This window comes from Juglans microcarpa x Juglans regia, chromosome 6D (genome assembly GCF_004785595.1).
Source record: "Juglans microcarpa x Juglans regia isolate MS1-56 chromosome 6D, Jm3101_v1.0, whole genome shotgun sequence".
Classification (NCBI taxonomy): domain Eukaryota; kingdom Viridiplantae; phylum Streptophyta; class Magnoliopsida; order Fagales; family Juglandaceae; genus Juglans; species Juglans microcarpa x Juglans regia.
The window spans coordinates 1,986,136-2,006,338 of record NC_054604.1 but is presented as its reverse complement, the minus strand read 5'-3'; the positions used below and the strand labels follow the sequence as shown (position 1 = coordinate 2,006,338).

General features: G+C 34.4%; 1 protein-coding gene and 2 long non-coding RNA genes across 3 annotated transcripts; 1 reads left to right on the top strand and 2 right to left on the bottom strand.

The window, feature by feature from the left end:
- On the top strand, positions 1-12,989 carry LOC121235657. The gene is made up of 3 exons (XR_005934584.1): positions 1-12; positions 6,255-6,266; positions 12,520-12,989. It is a non-coding gene; the product is annotated as an uncharacterized LOC121235657 (long non-coding RNA).
- LOC121235655 (cytochrome P450 71A1-like) lies at positions 578-2,680 on the bottom strand. The gene is made up of 2 exons (XM_041132010.1): positions 1,681-2,680; positions 578-1,574 (listed from the first exon to the last, which is right to left on the bottom strand). Exons 1-2 carry the CDS (start codon positions 2,620-2,622, stop codon positions 957-959), a joined length of 1,560 nt encoding a protein of 519 aa, XP_040987944.1. The 5' UTR covers positions 2,623-2,680; the 3' UTR covers positions 578-956.
- LOC121235656 lies at positions 5,708-8,467 on the bottom strand. The gene is made up of 3 exons (XR_005934583.1): positions 8,377-8,467; positions 6,601-6,689; positions 5,708-5,964 (listed from the first exon to the last, which is right to left on the bottom strand). It is a non-coding gene; the product is annotated as an uncharacterized LOC121235656 (long non-coding RNA).
- Positions 12,990-20,203: the final 7,214 nt, after the last annotated feature.

Genomic DNA, 20,203 nt, shown 5'->3' with positions numbered 1-20,203 from the left:
AGATTATTTGCGGTGACTTAAAAGGGTCACTTTGTCATTGAAAATCCTTTGCGACCATTAACCTACATCGCAAATATACTTTATTGCCAAAAATTTTCGATGGAAAGGCAATAAATACTTGCAACGACTTCGTGATCGATGAAAATGTCTAATTTCGGCGAAGAATGTTCATCTCAAAAAGCCCTTATGGTTCCCATAAGCTTTTAGCATCGAAACAGATATTCGTTGGAAAATAGGCTATTGCGGTGATTTTTAGAGTATTTGCGGCAAAAAGTTATCACCGCAAATATTTTTTCTCAACGATTTCCTATGATAATGGAATACACATTTCTGGCAAATTTTTAACTATTTGCAACTAACTTAATTGCCGGAAATAACATACTATTTGGGACGATTTTCTCAGTTCGCTGATTTTACACAAAAAACAAAAGCAAACAATTCCAAAGAACATGCGGCGATTGAAAAATTGACGAGAATGGGTATTTCTGGCGATTTTCCATAGTATTAGCGACCAAATGTGGAGCTAAAAGAAATCTTTTTTCTTGTAGTGGCTCCAAGAAAAACACATGAAAATTTCTCTGCCAATTTTTCCTTTTTTATTTATTTAAAATATATAGACGGTACATGATTTTGGCCATATAAAGTGTACACTACATGAAAGACAACCTTCGCCAGCTTAATTAATGGCTTAAATGCCTCCCAACACCTGAGCACAACTATTAAGAAAGGATCCCAAACTAAATTAAAAACAAAAAAAGTTTTTCATGCAAATACAATATTGACTGAAACGAATTTCATGATCAACACTATCGTGATAACAACCAGAGTAAAAGCCGCAATCATGTGGCCGCCATCCATAACCAGTTGTCAGCAAATGGAGAATCGCCACTATAGAAAAAGTAAATATTACGTGCGTAACCAAAATCGATCTCATCTTTAATGGCTGGATGGATGGTTCAAGGAGAGTGTAGTGTTGGTACCAAATGAAGGGGAATTTTCTTACCCACAGTGAGCCCATAAACTTCTCCCATGTCCAAGCTGTCTTGCCCCTTTACACTAGCTGTCGGCAACCTCCAATCAAACCAACATAACATGTTGGCAATCACATACTCAACTGAAGCGAGAGCAAATGTCAACCCTGGGCATCCCCTTCTCCCACCTCCAAATGGGAGAAATTCAAAGTCTTGGCCTCTAAAATCAACAGGATTGTCTATGAATCTCTCAGGGACAAACTCTTCGGGCCTCTCCCATACTTCAGGGTCCCTTTGGATTGCCCATACATTGACATATACTCTTGTTTCTGGGGATATATCATAACCGCCAAATTTCACCCTTGCTAATGTTTCTCGAGGTACCAAAAAAGGAAGTGCTGGATGGAGTCTGAGCGTTTCCTTGATAATACATTTCAAGTAAACCATTTGATTGATGTCATTCTCATCTATCTTCAACTTGTTGCCCACCACTCTTCTCACCTCTTCTTGTGCTCTCTTCATAATATTTGGATTTTTTATGAGCTCTGCCATTAACCATTCCAAAGTCGTTGAAGACGTCTCGCTTCCTCCCACAAACATATCCTGAAATTGTTGAAAAAGAAAACTTTACACGTGATTGCGTGTTGGTGTGTGTGGATGTGTCAAAGTGTTTGAGAGACAGAGATCAGAGAGAGACAGAGAGCGATACCAGTAAGATTGCTTTGAGGTTGTCTTGAGTGAACTCATAGTCAAGCATACCGTCCTCTTGAAGTTGCAGAAGAATATCAACAAAGTCTTTCTTATAATTTGGTTGGTCATGATCATGATCGCTTCTCATTTTCTTGTGTTCTTCAACAATTTGATCTAAAAATGGATCAATTTCTCTAACGACGGCTTTCAAACTTGGGATTAGTCCGGTTAGAACATCAATCCATCCTAGAGAAGGGAAAAAATCTCTGACGCAGAATGCTGTCAATAGCACCATTACCCTTCGTGCTAGCTGTCCAAACTTGCTCTTACCATCTCCTCCTTCATACTTCTGTCCAAGCGTACATCTAGAGACTATATTGTTTGAGGTTGCAAAGAACATTTCGCTTAGATTAACAGAAGTTTGTTTGAGGCACGACTCACGTATCCTATTTGTTAATAAAAGAACCTCTTCTTCCCTTACATATTGGAATGATTGCACTCTTCTGAGGCTCAAAAGTTCGAGGACGCAGATTTTCCTTGCTTGTCTCCAATATTCACCATAGGATGCGAACCCTATGTCTGTACAACCGTATAGTAAGATGTCAGCAGCCGTAGTTCTTGGCCGGTTTGAGAAAGTGATATCATGTGTCTTCATGACTTCTCTGGCCATATCTGCAGATGATACCACAAGGGATTGAGCATGACCCAAGTGTAAGAGCATTACGGGGCCATACTTCTTAGAAAGGGATCGAAAAGAGCGATGTGGGAGTGTGCCGAGCTGGTGAAGGTTGCCTATGATTGGCAGCTTTGGTGGGGATGGAGGTAAATTGGATTTGCCACTTCTGAGTATACGTTTAAAAACATATAGAAATGAAAAGATGAAAAGAAGAGATAGGAAGGGATTGACTGGTATTTTGTGCAGCTCTTGCCATGATTGTAGCAACCATGGTAGCTGAGCCATTTCCTCTCAAGTTTTAGCACTGGCAGCCTGGCTCTTTCGGTGAGATATAATGGCTTTTAGTTTTTCAACACTTCAGGCAAATACCATATATAATAATATCTTCTAAAATTACAAGATGCCGAATGACATAATATAGCGTGCAAGATGACAAAGAGAGCCTTGACATCTAGCCCTCTTGACCTGGACCACTTGACATATTTAATTATATCCTGGTGTTTCGAATCTTTGGATAACCTTGCAGTCACATCCAAAGATATTATCTTTACCATTTAAAAATACAATATAAAATAATTATTTATACACAAAAAAGTATGACCACCGTCAATTGTTTTAACGGGTATCAATTTTTTCAATTATGTCAGGAGCTTACAATCATAATATGTGATCCCTTCTTTGTGTAGTTCTTGCCATGCTTGCAGTAGCAGAGCCATTTCTCTCAATTGAGTATTTAGCACCAGCAACACATGATGGCTCTTTCAGTTATATATAAAAGGTTAATTACAAAATTAATATATGGGTTTTCACATATTTGTAAATCGATGCCTAAGTTTTCAACTTTTGCAAAATTGTTACATGAACTTTAAAAAACTCCCAACTAGCTAATTCATATGATCTATGTCGATCTCCCATTAGAAAACAAATAGGAGATTTTTACCACATGTCAATCTTTGATTGGTTTACATGTGGGATCAAGATTATGTTATTACGTACTAATCCCACGTGTAAACCAATCAAAGGCTGACATATAGCGTATCGTTAGTTTTTTAATTGGAAATTGATGAAAATACCTAATTAATATTTGTGAGTTTTTTTAAATTCAAGTATCAATTTTAAAAAACTTAAACCTCGATTTGCAACTCAAGTACTAATTTTGTAATTAATCCTATGTATAATAGCTTCTTGTAATTAATCCTACGTATAATGTATAAAGGAGCAACATGCAAAGCACGTTTACCTAGTTGGGTGAAATGGTTATTTTAAAAAAATAATATGCTTTTCATAAAAAAATGACCTCAAACAATAATTTCATGCATAAGGAAAAAATGTAAATTCTAACAAATATTTTTGGATAATGATTGTTAAGTGGATTATAATAATTACATGTTTACATAGATTAGAAAAAAAAAACAAAAAAACAAAAAAAAAACATTAGTTCAAAATTCAACATAGTGTAATACATATTTATCATATTGATAGTTTTAGGAAACTTGTTTAGGACAAGTTTGTTACAAGTCTAACAAAAACATTAGTTCAAATGTGACTTCTTTAGTTTTATTTTGTGCCATCATGTATGGAATCAATTGAGACAATATTGAAGTTTTTGTGTTGCTGTTGGTTGAATCGGTCAAGGTCTGTAGCAACTTGAATCATCCACTCTTTCTATGTGAAGTTTGTGATGCAACATTCTCTATCTATAGCAAATGCTCCAAGCAAACCTCGCAGACCCAACAAAGCAAAGAAATCGAGAACTAAAATCAAGAACACACCACCAACAAGCATAAAAGAAGGAATCAAAATAACCAACACAGGTACAGGAACAAAAAGGGTTTTATGTGAAGGGGAGATTTTCCTATGTGTCGGATTGATCATATTAGGCCTGTGCAAAAAGCCCAATGGGCCGATCAACCTGCATGACCCGATTGGATTCACCCAACAATAGTCGGGTTCATCGGGTCCAGACCATCTAACGGGTTCGATAATTCTCATGTCGGTTGAAACCGATCACTGACAGATTTGATTTTGCGTCGATCTTCGACAGATTTTGAACGAGCTACTCGCAAAAACCCGTCAATCTTCGACGGATTCCCCATTGCTAATCAAACCCACCAAGAAATCAACAGTTTTACATTTTTCTCTGAGAATAAATCAAGCAAAGCCTCTGCTTCCTCCCGAGGTGAAGGTAGTCGATGATTTCCAAGAAAATTAAATAGATCTTGAACTAGATCTCAAAGAAAATGAAATACATCACAAAGAAAATGAAATACATCATAAGCTTCATCACTAGTGAGGCATCTGACAAGTTCCAGAGGTAGAAGCGATGATCAACAGCGATGATCTGCGTGCGGTAGGCCCTGACCACCCTCGGCTTCGAGGACTACGTGGAGCCCCTCAAGGTGTACCTGCAGAGGGAGGGTGGGTTTGGGAGGTAAAGGCTGAGCTGCAGAGGAGAGGAAGAGGAAGAGGAGGAACGGACAATGTGGGAGTCTCCACCATATCGCTCCGAAACCCACTGGGAGAGGCTGAGTTTGCAAAGGAGCAAGGAAGGGGCATGGGTCTGCAAATGATGGTGAACAGGTGAGAAAGACAATAAAAAGCAAGACAAACGGGTTCAACCCTATCCGACATTTACGGGTCGGGTCAAGTCGAGCTAAAACCGACTTCACTGCGGGTTGGATCGGGTCGGGCCAAAATTTGGTCAGGTCGGATCTCTGTGCAGCCCTAGATCATATTATTCCTTAATGTGCTTTCTATTTTAATTTATTTCTCTTATAAAAATGTATGTTTTTTAGAAGTACTCTTTCAATTCCCAGACAAGACGATCACATGATTGTAAATACAGTAGGAGACATGTCCAGAAGCTAATAATTTAGAAAGACAAAAGGACTAACGTGTTTTTAATGGTCACAACTTCCCCAACGACACCGAGTATGAGACCCACATGAAACTACACTTAGTGATAATTGATATTATTTATAGCATCCTATCAATAATTCAGGTAGGCCTAGTAAATAATATCCATGTATAGAGGAGATAATGAACGAACCACATTTCAAGACTTCCCTTTGTAGAGGCAAGGATAAAGAGCCACCTTCGAATTCACAAAAGCTACAAAATCTGATGGAAATAATAAGAATTTTGATTAACATGACTAGGAAAAAAAACAAACAGTATAATAGCAGTGACTTTTTTATAAATGATTCACACTTTAGAGATACACAAACCTTTTGTTGAAAATATGCATATACTGAGTGCTGTTATTCTACGATTTTGGTCTCCAACTCTTTGACCGTAAGGAAAAATAATCCAAATTTAGCAATAATAATAATAATAATAAAACATAATTATCTAGCTAGTACTATAGTTCAAGTGGGAAACAACCTTTTGCTGGAGATTACTGCAAACTTCTTCCCTCCCCTTCAATCTCTCAGATAATTCCTAAAGTTGCTCTCATATTGGTTGGGAATGGCTGCCTTCAACTCAATCTGGCCTTCAAGTTTTTTTTTATCTTCTCATGTAGATTTTTATGACTCTGATCTCTGACTTTTGCCGTGCTCTCAAGGTTCTATAAGTTCTCTTCTAGCTTCCTCAAAGATTCATCTTTGGATTTGGATTCCTGCCTTACTTTTTCAAGTTTTATGCAAGAGAAAGAAATAAGTAAATAAATCAAAGTTAAAATATAACTTAATCATTATTGTTGTAACTTAAAAAAATGTGAATGGTATAGAACAAGTGCAGCTATTCATCTAGCTAGAGTTATCAGCCCTATGGAAGCTGCTGTTCAGGGAGCTTTAAACAACAAAGTATTGTAGAAGATACAAAAAACAGAAGTAACAAAGAAACATTAATTCATCTAGCAACAATTAATTGAGATGAAACATTTAGGGTGGCATTAATTTCCAGATGTGTTTAAGCACAAAGAAATTGTGTTGTCTTTTATATTTCAAGGATCTTATGAAGTATCTGTTAAAAAAAAAGTGAAAATAAAAATTGAACTATAGATAATGGACTATAAATAATAGAATTGAATCAAGAAGAGGGGAATTGATGCTAAAGCTGATACCAGTATGCAGAGATAGCCCATGAGCAATGGATAATAGAGCAAATAAATTGGATAGTGTGCCACAAGAACTAACAGAGCATTGTGAATTTATAGATAAAAACAACATTTAATTTTCATTGCATAACCAATTAATCCATTTGTATTAACAACATCTAGAGTTTGGAAAGAGATTCACAAAAAATAATAAGTGAACTTACCATGATGCTCCCATTTCTACTGGACAACCAAATGAGTAATCTGCATGAATATGACTGCCAAATCTATCCCTTGATTCTAGCAAGATCACCTGAAAAAATAAGTTGACGATATTAAGAAATTACAGAAAGCAGGACAGAGTCTTGCCTACCTAAAGCTTTTAGTAAAGAAAATGAGATATACTGTATTACATATGATGACCTTAAATGATGCATCATTGGGGATATGTGCACCCGATATACCACTACCAATGATTATAACTGAAGGTATTGAATCATGTTGTCTCTGAATATGGGAGGCAAATGTGCCTGGTCATCATACACATGCATATCAGCATGGAAACAACTTTCTCAAGCACATATAAACTTAATACAAGATGAAAAGAGACACCCTGACTTAATTAGAATAAATCCTGACTTAATTATTTCAGTTAAAACTCTTTCACTCCATCTTTTTCTCCACAAAAATTAAAATTAAATAAATAAAGAAACAACTTTTAATATTGTAACTTGCTTAAGCAAGAAAAACCAATCCAGATTTTTTTTTTTTTTTTTACATTCAAATATACAATTGGCACCCAGAGACAAATCACATTAAATACAAGAACAAGGTTATATTTTTCATCGTAATCATGCCAATTTAAAAAAAAAAAACAATTTAATCATGACTGATCTCGACTCCTGAATAAAAGCTCATCTTCACTCCATCAAATAATAAATCGTGTTTATTTTTCACACTAAAAGAGTAACTTGATTTAAACTATTGTAGGTAGCGCAACGTCTGGTCATTAAATTACATCTGTGAACAAAACAGTCTTGAAAGGAACAAGTTGTCAACACCTTATTGAAGTTTCATTTCCTTGAAGAACTCTTTCCAGTTGCTCAAGGAATAACGTTTTTTGTTATAAGTATGAATAATTGAGAATTTGTTTTTCACATGGGATAGATACAAAGCATGTTAAAAATATGAGTATTAAAACTTCCATCACAAAACTACAGACCACCAGTCTGCATTTTATGATTTAAAACATCATAAAATTTAAAAAAAAAAACATTTTTTTATAAGTAAAGATTTAAAAAAAAAAATTAAACCAAAACAACAGTATATCTATTCTTCCTGCAATATATATGTGGAAAATTAAATTTTGAAGAAGCCTCACGCCAATGATTGCCCAATACTTTATGAACCCCTCATGGTCTACACAATACATGTTCTAAGCACTCTAACCAAGTTTCCAAGCAGCCTATGTACTTGGATAATAAAATCGATCATTTCCAAAATCAAGGACATGTCATTTATTCCCATAGACAATTCATACAAGACAAATAAAAAAGTAAAGGCTCTATGTCATTATCTGCCTAAGGCTTCATGACCCAACAATACTTACAAAAAAATTCTTACTGAAAATTAAAATTAGAAGAAATTAAGAATATGAGGGTCTTAGAAGAAAATATTTGTGTAAAGATAAACCCAATATTGCAGAAAACCACGACATGCAAGGAAAAAAAATCTAAATCCATTTATTAAACTACTGCATTGCATACTTTCTAATTGTGTCGTGATCCAAAGCATTTATAATTAAATAAGGCGTTTTTGTAACATGAAACTCTCGCTCTCCTCATACTCTAACCCAAATTCAACACCATATATAATCACAACTAGATTTGCAACATTAGCCCCTAAATGCATTAAAAATATATTAAATAAATCTCTAGGTTAGGGCATTGTAAAATTTATAGAGCAACCGGTTATGGAGCAGTAATATCCCTAATACTTACAGAGCAACAATTGACGGAGATCTACTGCAATGGAGATCGACTGAGGTTTTTCTTCGTGTCCCTCTCGTAGATACCCTAAAAATTAAAATTACCCTCACATAAACGGACACAAAACGTGAGAATATAAGGCTAAAATTGGCGTGAAAACAATAAACGGATGGACAAAATCTATTATTTATTACTGTAGCAGCTTGTAGCCGCTTATTATAATAGAATAGATATATATATATATATATATATATACACACTAACAACGACTATAATGGTCACTAATAATCTTGATATATATATATATAAATCAAGATTAAAAAAAATCTAAACTTCAGCAAAGTATGAGCATTGGTTTGTATTCATATTGGATTATCTATTTAGTCTCTATATAATAATAAAATATTATTAATTTAATAATTTTTTTAATTTTTATTTTTATCACATTTTATAGTTCTACTAATTAAAATATTAATAATAATTATATTCTAATCAAATTAATAATATTCAATATTAATATTAATATTAATTATATTCTAATTAAATTAATAATTAATATTATATATTGAGTGTTTTAGGTATTTTATTAGTTAAATTTACTTAAAGTTGGATTTTACACTAAGAATGCTCTAAAGCGTTTCTGTTCTAAAGAGTAAAATCATTTTAATTTTTTATTTAAACAAATTGAAACAAAAAGAAAGGAAAATGAGTACACTATCAGAACAAAAATGACATGAAAAATAGACGTCAATTCATTTGCGCCGCGGGGCTATTAAGGGTATTTTGGTAAAACATGATCATTCATTAAATTTTATAAAGGAGCTACACGTCAAATGGTCAAAGGTATTAATGACCTTTTGGTAAAACTGGATCCTTCATTAAATTCTACAAAGGTACTATATGTCAAATGATCAAGAGTTTTAAGGACGTTTTGGTAAAACATAACTTAACGGACTTAACAGAAAAACAAGAAAAGTTAACGAAAAAATAACAAAAATTATTTCTCACAGTTAGATAGTCATTTATTATAATAAGGTAGATATAGACTATACCTTTTAAAATAACAAATTAATACCTAATGATGACTAAGATGACAAGGGAGTCTCCGCATGATCTGTGGCCAGCTATCTTCATCTGGACGCTTACACTACACATAATCAAATCCTGGCGTTTGGAATCCTTGGATAGCCTTACCGTCACATGCACATTAACATATCTATATTGCACAAACAATGCGACCATCTCGAACGAATGCATACTGGACATGAGAAGAAAAAAACAATGGTGGGTCATTTTATGAATTATTCTATTTGTAAGTCGTTGTATAAAATATATCGTCTACATTATTTATATGGTAAAATTTAATTTGTAAGATTTAAATTTTAAAATTTTTCTTCCAAATCAAATTATATCATACCAGCATTTGTTAAGTGTATTATCCATGTCGACGAATTTAGGTTGCAGAAGGGCAAGGGGCCATGGCCCCCCAAGAATTTTGACTTTTTATATTAATTTAATATAAATTTATGTAAAATAAAAATAAAATATTATTAGATGTGAGTTTTTTTAATCCTAAGTATGTTTTATTCTCCATAAAATCATATATATGCCCATTGATTCACTACGTAAAACATAATTTTTTAATTTGATTTATTATGTTATATGTACGTTTAAATTAGTTTTGAATATCATAATATGACTTTCATGAGTCATTTTCTTCACCTTTTATTTTGAAAATTTAAATTGAACAATATGGACAAGCCAAAAACTTTAAATCATAAACATGGATAGATTTGGTTTCGAAATAAAAATAAATTAAACAAACTTTTTCAGTTTTTAAAATTGTTAAGATAAAGTTTCGAAACAAAATAAATGATGACTTTCTTATAAATTATTTGATAGTCTATATTGATCAAAAGCAATGTGATAATTAATTATTTTTATTTGTTGAAAGAACATTGATATCAATTGGCATGTTAAATATTTTTATTTTTTATTTTACATTCAGACTTGAAACTCCTTATATACTTATTTTCACGCTTTTAAGTAATCGTTTAATTTTTGTTATATACAAAATTTTTTATATCCTACAACTCCTCTCTACATAAATCTTGATTCGTCCCGGGTTATCCACACCGGCATGTAAATCAAATTTTTCTCATTTTATATAGAGTAATGATATTTACAATACTAGGATGTGTACAGGTGCACTTGTTAAAAAAAAAAAAAAAAAAAATTGGGTCCATCGTTAAAAAAATATTTTTTCATGAAGGTCTCAAATTTAACTACTTTTTCATAAAGGAGAGTGAGCAGAGCTTGCACATTTAAGATTGTAAAAATTATTTCTCTTTTATATATTTAATTTCTATGCTTCCCATAAACCAAATTATCTCATTTCATCTCCTATCATATAATCATTACAATTTTTTCAAATATTCACACAAAATATAATAAACAATTCAACTTTTTCAAATCTCAAAATAAAAATAGTATTAAAAATTTATATTATAACAGTATTTTATCAACTCTTAATAAAATATTTTATCTCATTTGAACTGCGTAACCAAGCAAGGCCTAATTTCATTACAATGTTCTTTAAAACCTTAATAAGATAAATGGCAGTACTAAAAAAAAAAAGGAACAAAACGACTATTCATACGCGTTTAATTATGTGTATTTCTTGTATTTCAAAATGTGTAGTACTTTGCTTTGCTCTGTTTTAGGATTTAAATACAAAAAAACATCCGCCCGCTCTATTTTCACATCTTGTAGAAAACCAAGTAGTTAGTGAGAGAGAGAGAGAGAGAGAGACATAATTGGCTGTTGATTGTTTGTTCCAAGATATCATTAGTATTTTCATTTTTGAAGTCTCCATTGACGCAAATTATAGCAAATAGATCAAGAGATGAATCTAATGCTCTTGAAGTTGCTTCCAGATCGACTTGCATGCAATCGACCAAAACTTTTCTGTTTTAAGCATTATATATATAGATGCTTACATTAACCAATATTTAATAATTTATATGATAGATACTATCTTTTTATAATCTTTGCTGATCATGTATGGCCATGGTTCCATGCATTTGAAATTTCCGATTTAATCTTATTAATTACTAATTCAACCAGTTGTATAGACTTTAAGAAATTTTGTCAATATCATATATATATATATATATATATATATATATATATATATATATATATTTTCGCCATGGGTCTTGCATGTGGGTAATCCCGAGGGTCTTATTTATTATTATTATTATTATTAGTTACAAAAAAATACAAATGATATTGTGAAGAATGACTTCGTTCACGAATCAAGGATTATAATTAGCTTGTAATTTAAATCATATATAGAATTCTAAACACCTCAAATCTCATTAAAAAGGGTTAAAATAATATGTAGCAAAACATGAGGATATATCCCTTATATATTAAAACCGGCTATAGGCATATGAATAGGAATGGATAATGTTTTTGTTTGACACTTTAATTCTATTCCACTTATGCCCATGTGTAATTGATTGTTATTACAGTTATGCCCCTGAATGCTCTGTATATGATGAATAGTGTTTTCTCATCCAATTTTGTCATCTGTTTTCTCAAATTCCCATCCTTTTGTATTTTTCTTTCTCTCACCGACTATGTAAAGTGCATTTTTACAGTGTTTCACTTGTTTCTTTACAGCTTTCTTCTTATCCAAAGGTTGGTCGAAATCTCTTTCCTCTCACTTTCTCGTGTTTTCAATGTCTTTTACTTATCATTTTCTCACACAAACTTCTGGGTTATTCAACGTTGGAATTTTTCTTCTTGCCTATGAATCTCATTGTTACGTGGGTATGAGTCTTTTTCGTCTCTCTTCTTAGTTGAAGTTCTTTGGATTTTTAGAAGTTGTGTAGAAAACTCATCACACACATAATCTGGGTTAGCCTTCATTCGAAATAATGGGACAATAGACATGCATCAACTTGGATGAAACTAATCATCAAATCAGACGAAATAAACACTATATAATATATGTTTAGATATAAAAACAATTGACGATGAGACGATTTAACTGTTAACAAAACCAAATCGAACTAAACAAGTATTATGTAATATCTATTTAAATATTTAAAAAAATGGTGATGAGACAATTTAACAAACAGAAACAAGTGAGATCTTAGAGATCCTTACACCGACGCATTGAGGCGGTGTGAGTGAAACCAAATTTACGTAAAAAAATTGTGTTTATAAATTTGGTGATTTTGGTATGCAACTCTCACGAGCTTGTCAATTGAATGGTGTTTTTGTATGTTGGCTCATTTATGTAAATAATTGTGTTTTTAATTAGGTGTTGTTCAGAATCTATTTTTAAAGAGTTTTTATTTCATGAATTGTTACTATTATATGCTTTTGCGAAGAGATTTTAAGACTCTTTTTCCTCCAACCAGATGCTACGTACAAGGGGCATGCTAGTGTGTGTATATATATATATATATATATATGTATAATCTTATTGAACGGATCATGAACTAAGTACCATTAATTAACCTAAAACCAATCATGTCAAGGAAAACATACAATACTAAAATCTTTTACGCCATTAATTCGGGAGTAACGCTATTCATCATCTCAATTCTTATCATCATCTCATCATTTAATGATGTGGCATTAGATGATTGGAGATTATTTATTATATTTTACTTATGAACCTATCATCTAATACTATATCATAGGATGCTGAGAGGATGATAAAAAAAAATGATGATAAATAAATTTTTTCTTAATTCAGAATCACACTAAACAAGTTAAATATATTATATGCATGCCTTGGAGCCCATGCCTCTTTCTCAAGGAAGATTTTTTTTTTTTTTTTCCCTTCCAAGGAAGAATAATAAAGCTGAACTAATTTTGATCTATATATATATATATATAAACTTTCCTAATTTTTCATGTAATTGAATTGTCTAAGCTGGTAGGGGCCACTGTGCAACTCTCTCTCTCCTCTTTGGTAACCTAACCGAAATGGGTTTCATTCATTTCTCTCCACTTGTGCCGCCATACGTGGCCACTCAGCCTCACCGCTACCACCGACGAGTCCGTCTCACGCCGGCAACAAAGCAGCCACTACCGATCTCCCCCACGCGCTATTCTCTCTTCCTGTGGTAACCCAATCGAAATGAGTTTCACCCATTTCTCTCCACTTGCGCTGTCGTATGCCGCCACCCAGGCCACTGCACCTCCACCACCTCACACTGGCGCCACCTCTCGCAAACCCAGGCACCACGAACTTCCCTCTCCTTCTCCGTCGCACACTGGCATTTGCACCTGACACAGACTCTCGGCTCATAGGAGACACAGTGGCAAGAAATGTTTGAAAATTATTTCAAACTTATTTGGATGGAAAGCTAAGACTATTTCAAATTTATTTATTTATATAAATAAATAAAAAACAATTGGCCGCTAGTTAAGTAGCCATAAAATTACAATGTTAAAAAAAAAAAAAAAAAAAAAAAAAGAAGATGCACTTTGCATCACAAACTGATACGCTGACAATACAATTTTATTTTTTTAAAAAATTCTCAAGTACTAGTGTCGATATTCTTTCTTGGAGTTGAATGATTCCTCCTTTAATCAAGCTTATAAATGACAAATGAAAACTTTTATTTTCCTACTTAATGATCACTTAAGATTGCTCCAAATACCTGAACATAATTAATAAAGCAAGTTTCTGGAAAAACAATAATTAAGAACAAGATCACATTTTCACATGCAAAGACAATAATTAAAATGAATCAAGCACTACAGTGACAGCCACCAAAATCAATGCCACATGTTGCTACCGCAAGTATATCAATTAACGAGTCGTGTCACATATTGCCATCCCTAATCATAATCTTTTTGCGTCACAAAGGGTGAATGGCGACAATATCCTTTTGTCTCTTACTCCGCCATCTCTTTCCACTTTAATTTGGTACTTTAAAAATTTATAAACATCATCATCATCACCATTATTATTATTATTATTATTATTATTATTATTGTCGAATGGTGACCTGCTAATCCGCGTAATACCTGCAACTAGCTAGTAGCAGGCCAGGAAAGACGACACGTTCAAATCTTTTATGGTATTTGATATTCCTCGAACTTGTTTTTTAAGAGTAGTGATCTATCGATATTGTCATAACCCAGTTTTTGTGTTATAAGTTCAGCCCAAAGCCCAACCCATTGTGAAGCCGAACACCGTCGTTTTTAAACAAAAAACAACGTCAAAACGAATTTGCTTTTGGAGATGAAGGGATTTGACCTGCTAAGTGAATTTTGAAAATACTCATAAGAAATCGAATTGGATAGATGGGTCTTGCTAAATTCGGGTCATAGGTGAATTGGGGTTGTCATAGAATTTTTAGTATGATCTGTTTTATTCTTAAAAGCATGACCAGTTATGTTAACTCATAGATCGTGTTAATTATGTTTGGGTGTCAATTGATTTACGATGGGCACTTTTGTGAGGTAATTTAGTGGTAAAAGTCAAGTAAGCGGTGCACATCTGCTAACTTTACCTAAAACTAATCGAGGTTGAGTTTTGAGAAAATTGCATATTTTGTTACGAAAAAGATACATCGGTTATTTTCTGCACTATTCTCCATATCTAAACATTGAAATGAGATATTTTTATCATTACTAGTGTAGACATGAGCATATTGAAATTATTATGTGATTAAATGATATTAGTTGTATAGAACAATTTTTATGTTATCGTATTGTATCTAAAAACCCTAAGGAATGGCTTTTTGTTCCTGCTTCTATTTCCAAGCCTTGCCTTGGATATAAAATGTAGCATCTGTTATTAAGTTGGCAGTAGCGTCTTTGTTTTTTAGTGCACTCACTTTGGAGATAAAGTGATTGTTTACTCGGTTGGCTGCCGAGATGCACAACTGTCTGTCAGGGATAAACATGGTCTCTATTTCTGTTTTTGATGATGTTTTAGTTATGCTTATGCCAAATGTATTTTTTTATTGTTCTGTTATCATTAAAGGTTTATATGAAATTCAGTTTTGCTATTGTACAAGAAACTTGAAAATTTCTTTATTTTCTGTAAACGTAGAGGCTCATCGTGTTCTGTCTTAAGATGCCTACAATTTCTTGCATTGTCTTAATAAGCTTGTTCTCTTTCTTTCTTTTTTTAGAAATCCTGTAAATAATTTTTATAGACCCTCGCTTGTTTTCTAAATGCACACGTATATACACGCTCATGTATACATCCTTGCAAATTGTCTTAAATACTCTAATTTTCGATTAGAGCGCAAGCAAATTCAGCAAATAACCCATATGCTATGCAATATAAGCTAAATCTGTTTTAATTTAACAGGATGAGACAACATCTACAACTGAATCTGTTCTAATAGAAACATCTTCCATTTATACACCCGGACAGCAATCAAGAAATCTTATTGTATGTGCTAGATTGTAATGCTGAGCTCTTATTTTAGGATTAGAGATTGGCTGTCAATGACTATCTTGCAATTTATACTATAAGGTTGGATCCAAACTGGCCTAGCGACGCCAATGGGTGGTTCAGCTAGCTGCATCATGCAGGGCAGAGGGAAGACAGGAGATCCACGAAAGGCAAAAGGATGTTGACGCACGGCTTACACGAAGCAAGTATTGAGAGAGAAACATGATTAGCTTATCGTCTGTTTATTGTCTCCATGGAAACAAATAGAACAGCATTCAACATTTGTGTGCGGTTATGAACTTAGACTCCAAATAGAACAGCATTCAACATTTGTGTGCGGTTATGAACTTATGAGTCTAATCTCTACCCCCCAAGTTTCTTAATTGGCTCTAATGAAAGTCTAATAGACCAACTCCATTTATAATTAAATAGGATTAATATTTCACTAGCCCATACCATAATGAATACCATACAAAATGATTATGAGTGGGGCTACTATACCGCCCCACTCTTACCGCTAGGCGGGTATGCCCAGTTATTTTTTTTTTCTTTTCATATTTTTTTAATACATTTAAATATTTAAAAAAAAAAATACACCAATACATTTAAAATTATTTCCTTAATTATTAAGTAAAAAAAAAAAAATTTGACCAACGGTCAAATAGAGCGGTCAAAAGTGGGCAGCAGAATAGTTTTTCCCAATGATTATACTAGTCCACACAAAGAATGTCTTTTGAAATATTCATGCCTGTTTTCAAGGAAGGAAGTGGTACTATTGCAGATGGCCTTGCTAAGTTTGGTCTGTATGGTGTTTTTTCGCTTGATACATATGAACTGACAACCTTTAGAGTTAGAACTTAGAGGATTTTTCTTTTCTTTTCTTTTCTTTTTTTTAAAAAAAAAAGAAAAAGAAAAAGAAGACGGCACCTCCTAACCTTTATTGACCCTCACTTCGAGCGGAGGAAAACCTTCAATAAAACAAAGAATCTCATCCCAACAAATAAAAAGCCAACCTCTCCCAAAACATAAAAACCTGAAGTAAAAAACTATATAATCACTAGCTACTATAGATGGAGGCCAAACACAATTTATCCAATCTATTCAAACCTCATAAATCTCGTGGAAACTGATCAACGTCCATAAACAGCTTATTCTCCCCCAAAGCGCAATTTCTCGCCAGATAATCCGCCACTTTATTGCCTTCTTTAAAATAATGTTTAATAGAGAAATCAAACTTGTGAGATCTCTAGTTTCACTTGAATTTTTAATCCTTATTTTTATTATTTTTGAGGTGTTATTTTGTTATTTTAATTAATGTGTTAATTAATTATGTTGTTTGTTATTTGTTTTGGTATTTTATTTTGTTGTTTTGTTAAATTTATTTCAGAGTATGTTATTTTGATTATTTGTATTGTTTTTATTTTTGGGCTTGTGTTTGTTTTTGGGCTTATTATTTTTGTTTTATTATGTTAGGCGGTGTGTGTTGTGTGTGTGTGTTTACTGAAGCCCAGCCGAAGACCGGCCCAGCCCGTGAGAACCCAGCCCCTACTAAAAGAAACGGCGCCGTTTTGATGGAGCTAGGGCTCCATCTTATTCCCTTCATGCGCCGCACCCTGCTGCTTCTTCTTCCTGTTTCTTCTTCCTCCTTTTTTCTTCTTCATTTCTGCTTCTTCCACCGAATTTCCACGCAGCTGCTGCCGAAAGTAGATCCCAGCCGAGAGCCACCTCCACCTACATCTCACTCTCTCGTGTCATTCGGCATGCACCCCGAGGGCTTGCTGTCAACCCGTGGCATCGCACGGTCACTTGTCCTTCCGCAAGCTCCTCGGTGGTGATGGGCATGGCTTCCGTGAGTGCCGCCGTGCCACGCGTCCCGAGAGGACTTCTTTTTCTCCACGGCATGCTGCCGTTATTTCCTTCCTCCACCGTGCGACACACACGCCATGCGAACCGCCGCATTTGGCCTATAAATAGGCCACGGCTTCTCATGGTTTGGGGATCCCCGTTTGAGTGTGTTATCTGTGAATTTAGGAGTGAAACCGAGTAATTTTGTAAGCTTGTTTCGAGTGTGTTTGGTTTTGTTTTGGAAAATCAATCGGGAATTTTGGTGTGATCCGAGAGTTCTAAGTGAGATGCCGTGCGGTGTTTGTTCTTATTTTTTAAAAAAGTTCCACTTGGTTTCTTGATAAATTTTGGGTTGTAAATGGTGAGTGTTGTGAGATTGTTGCCGTGTATGGTGTTGTGAAATTGTTGGTTGTTGCTGTGTAACAAAAACCCAAGTTTTTGGGCACTGTCTTGCTGTGTGCTGCTGTTGCACCATCGCCTTGTACAACTGTGATCTTTCAGATTATTCCACTCAACGTGTGTATGTAATTTTCCATCAAGTGATATTAATTGGCTTTATAACTGTTGTTTAATTATAAATTGTTGGTTTATTGGAAATATATTGTATTTGTTGTAGTGTTGGGCTTTAAACGGTATTGTGAAAAAATGGGCCTTGGGCCGTCGGAGTTGTTGAGATTTTAAATGTAATTGGGCCTTGGCCGGATTGGAGGATGGGACTATACGTGTATTTGTGAAACTGTATTTCAGTGTTTATTAAGAATTTGTAAAATGAATTATTTAAATGCGCATTCCAATAAAATGTTGAAAAACATATTTATCGTTTTATTAAATTGTGCGGTAATGTCATGAAGTCTGTTGGATATTGATATTGTTGCGTGGGTGCGTGTGTTTCAAGACCCCAAGTCGAGATGGGGCATTATCTCGGTGGAGCTCCTCTGGTCACTCGGGAGCGTAACAGACTGACGTGACGTCCTCTGAGTTGTCGCAGGGCGACGACGGGAATGGACGAGACAGTAACGCTCTCATACCGATTCCGTGACCTTTGGCTGGCGAGGTTAGAGGATGCTTAGCCATGTACGCGCTGGGCGCGGAACTGGGCATCGCTCTTTACGAAGTCTCATGCACGGACGTTACCCGTGATGTGACGAAGAGAGCCAGGGTGTGCGGACGGTCCATAGGGGAGACCGTGGTGCATGCGTAAATTCATAATAAATATGATTGGGACAAAAATGGGATTTTTGGTGTAAGTATAAAAATGGTATTTTTGGGGAAAATGAATGTAAGTTGTTATTTTGTCCGCATGGGAACACGTGTTTGTATAAATGTGTTTTAAATCTCTTGGATGTTATTTTGGTTAATTAATTGCTGAGATGTCATAATCTCATAGTGGTGTTTACCCTACGGTTTCGTTTTATGGTGCCGTAGAGTTTGACGCAGAGCCCGAGTATGAACCTGAAGGACCGACTCCGCCAGAAGCTTAAGTCGCTGTTATGTTGTTCAGCGTTTGGGACTTGTTTCCCTTATGTTATTTGCTTTCTTTAAATTATCTGACGGAAGACTGTAAAATATTTGTAAAGTTATTTTACTGCTTTTTGAACAATTCTGGTACTTAATAAAGAAAGACCCTTTTATTTTTTCTCCGCTGCGAATATTATTGTACATTTAATATATGTTGTACACACTTTGAGCACTGGTCGTTGAGGTGCGTGATCCGTGTGGTCATCATCCCGGTGTCACGAACTCCACAAAAATAACACATGGAGGTCGAGGGCGCCACAAAACTCATCCAATAACTTCAACAATTAATCTCAAAAATCCCAAAGATACCAAACTGTGCACTCTCTAGCCATAATCCTTGACACCACTACCAATGAATCACACTCTATATCAATCAAAAAATGTCCCAACTGTTTGCAAAAAGATAAGCCCTCAAACATTGCCTGTAACTCAGCTTCATTATTAGAACAATACCCAAAACATTTTGAGAAAGCCAAGAAACCATCGGGATTCCCAATTTACGGAACTGTTCATCCACGCTCAAGCAATTAAAAGCAGTTTTCCACATGCATAGAGAAAATATTTTCAGAAGCCAACTATTCCATACCCACTTCTCCCATTCAAATTTAGGCATCTTAACGCGAATAAAACCACACACCGACTTCGTCGAAAAAAAAATAAAATAAAAAATAAAAACCATTCTTATCCAACAACCAAACCAAAAAATCCTTCGCCTCTTTCAAACCACCCATGGAGGCCACTACGTGCCTTGTCAACTAATCACCTGCTAACTCCTGCAACCTTTCAACTTCCCAACCATCATGAACCACAAGCTCCTTTATTCAGATGTAAGGCTCTTCAACCCTTTCCATTGCTTCATGCAAAGAACCATCATACGCCTTACTCATGCAAAGAACCATCCAACCTTTCAAAACAAGAATCAAAAATTGTCAATCCATCCTATCATACGCCTTACTCATGTCAATTTTCAACATAATATTTCCCTCCTTGACCACTTATGCAAAAGCTTTGTCATCTCCTGAGTTAGAGAAATAT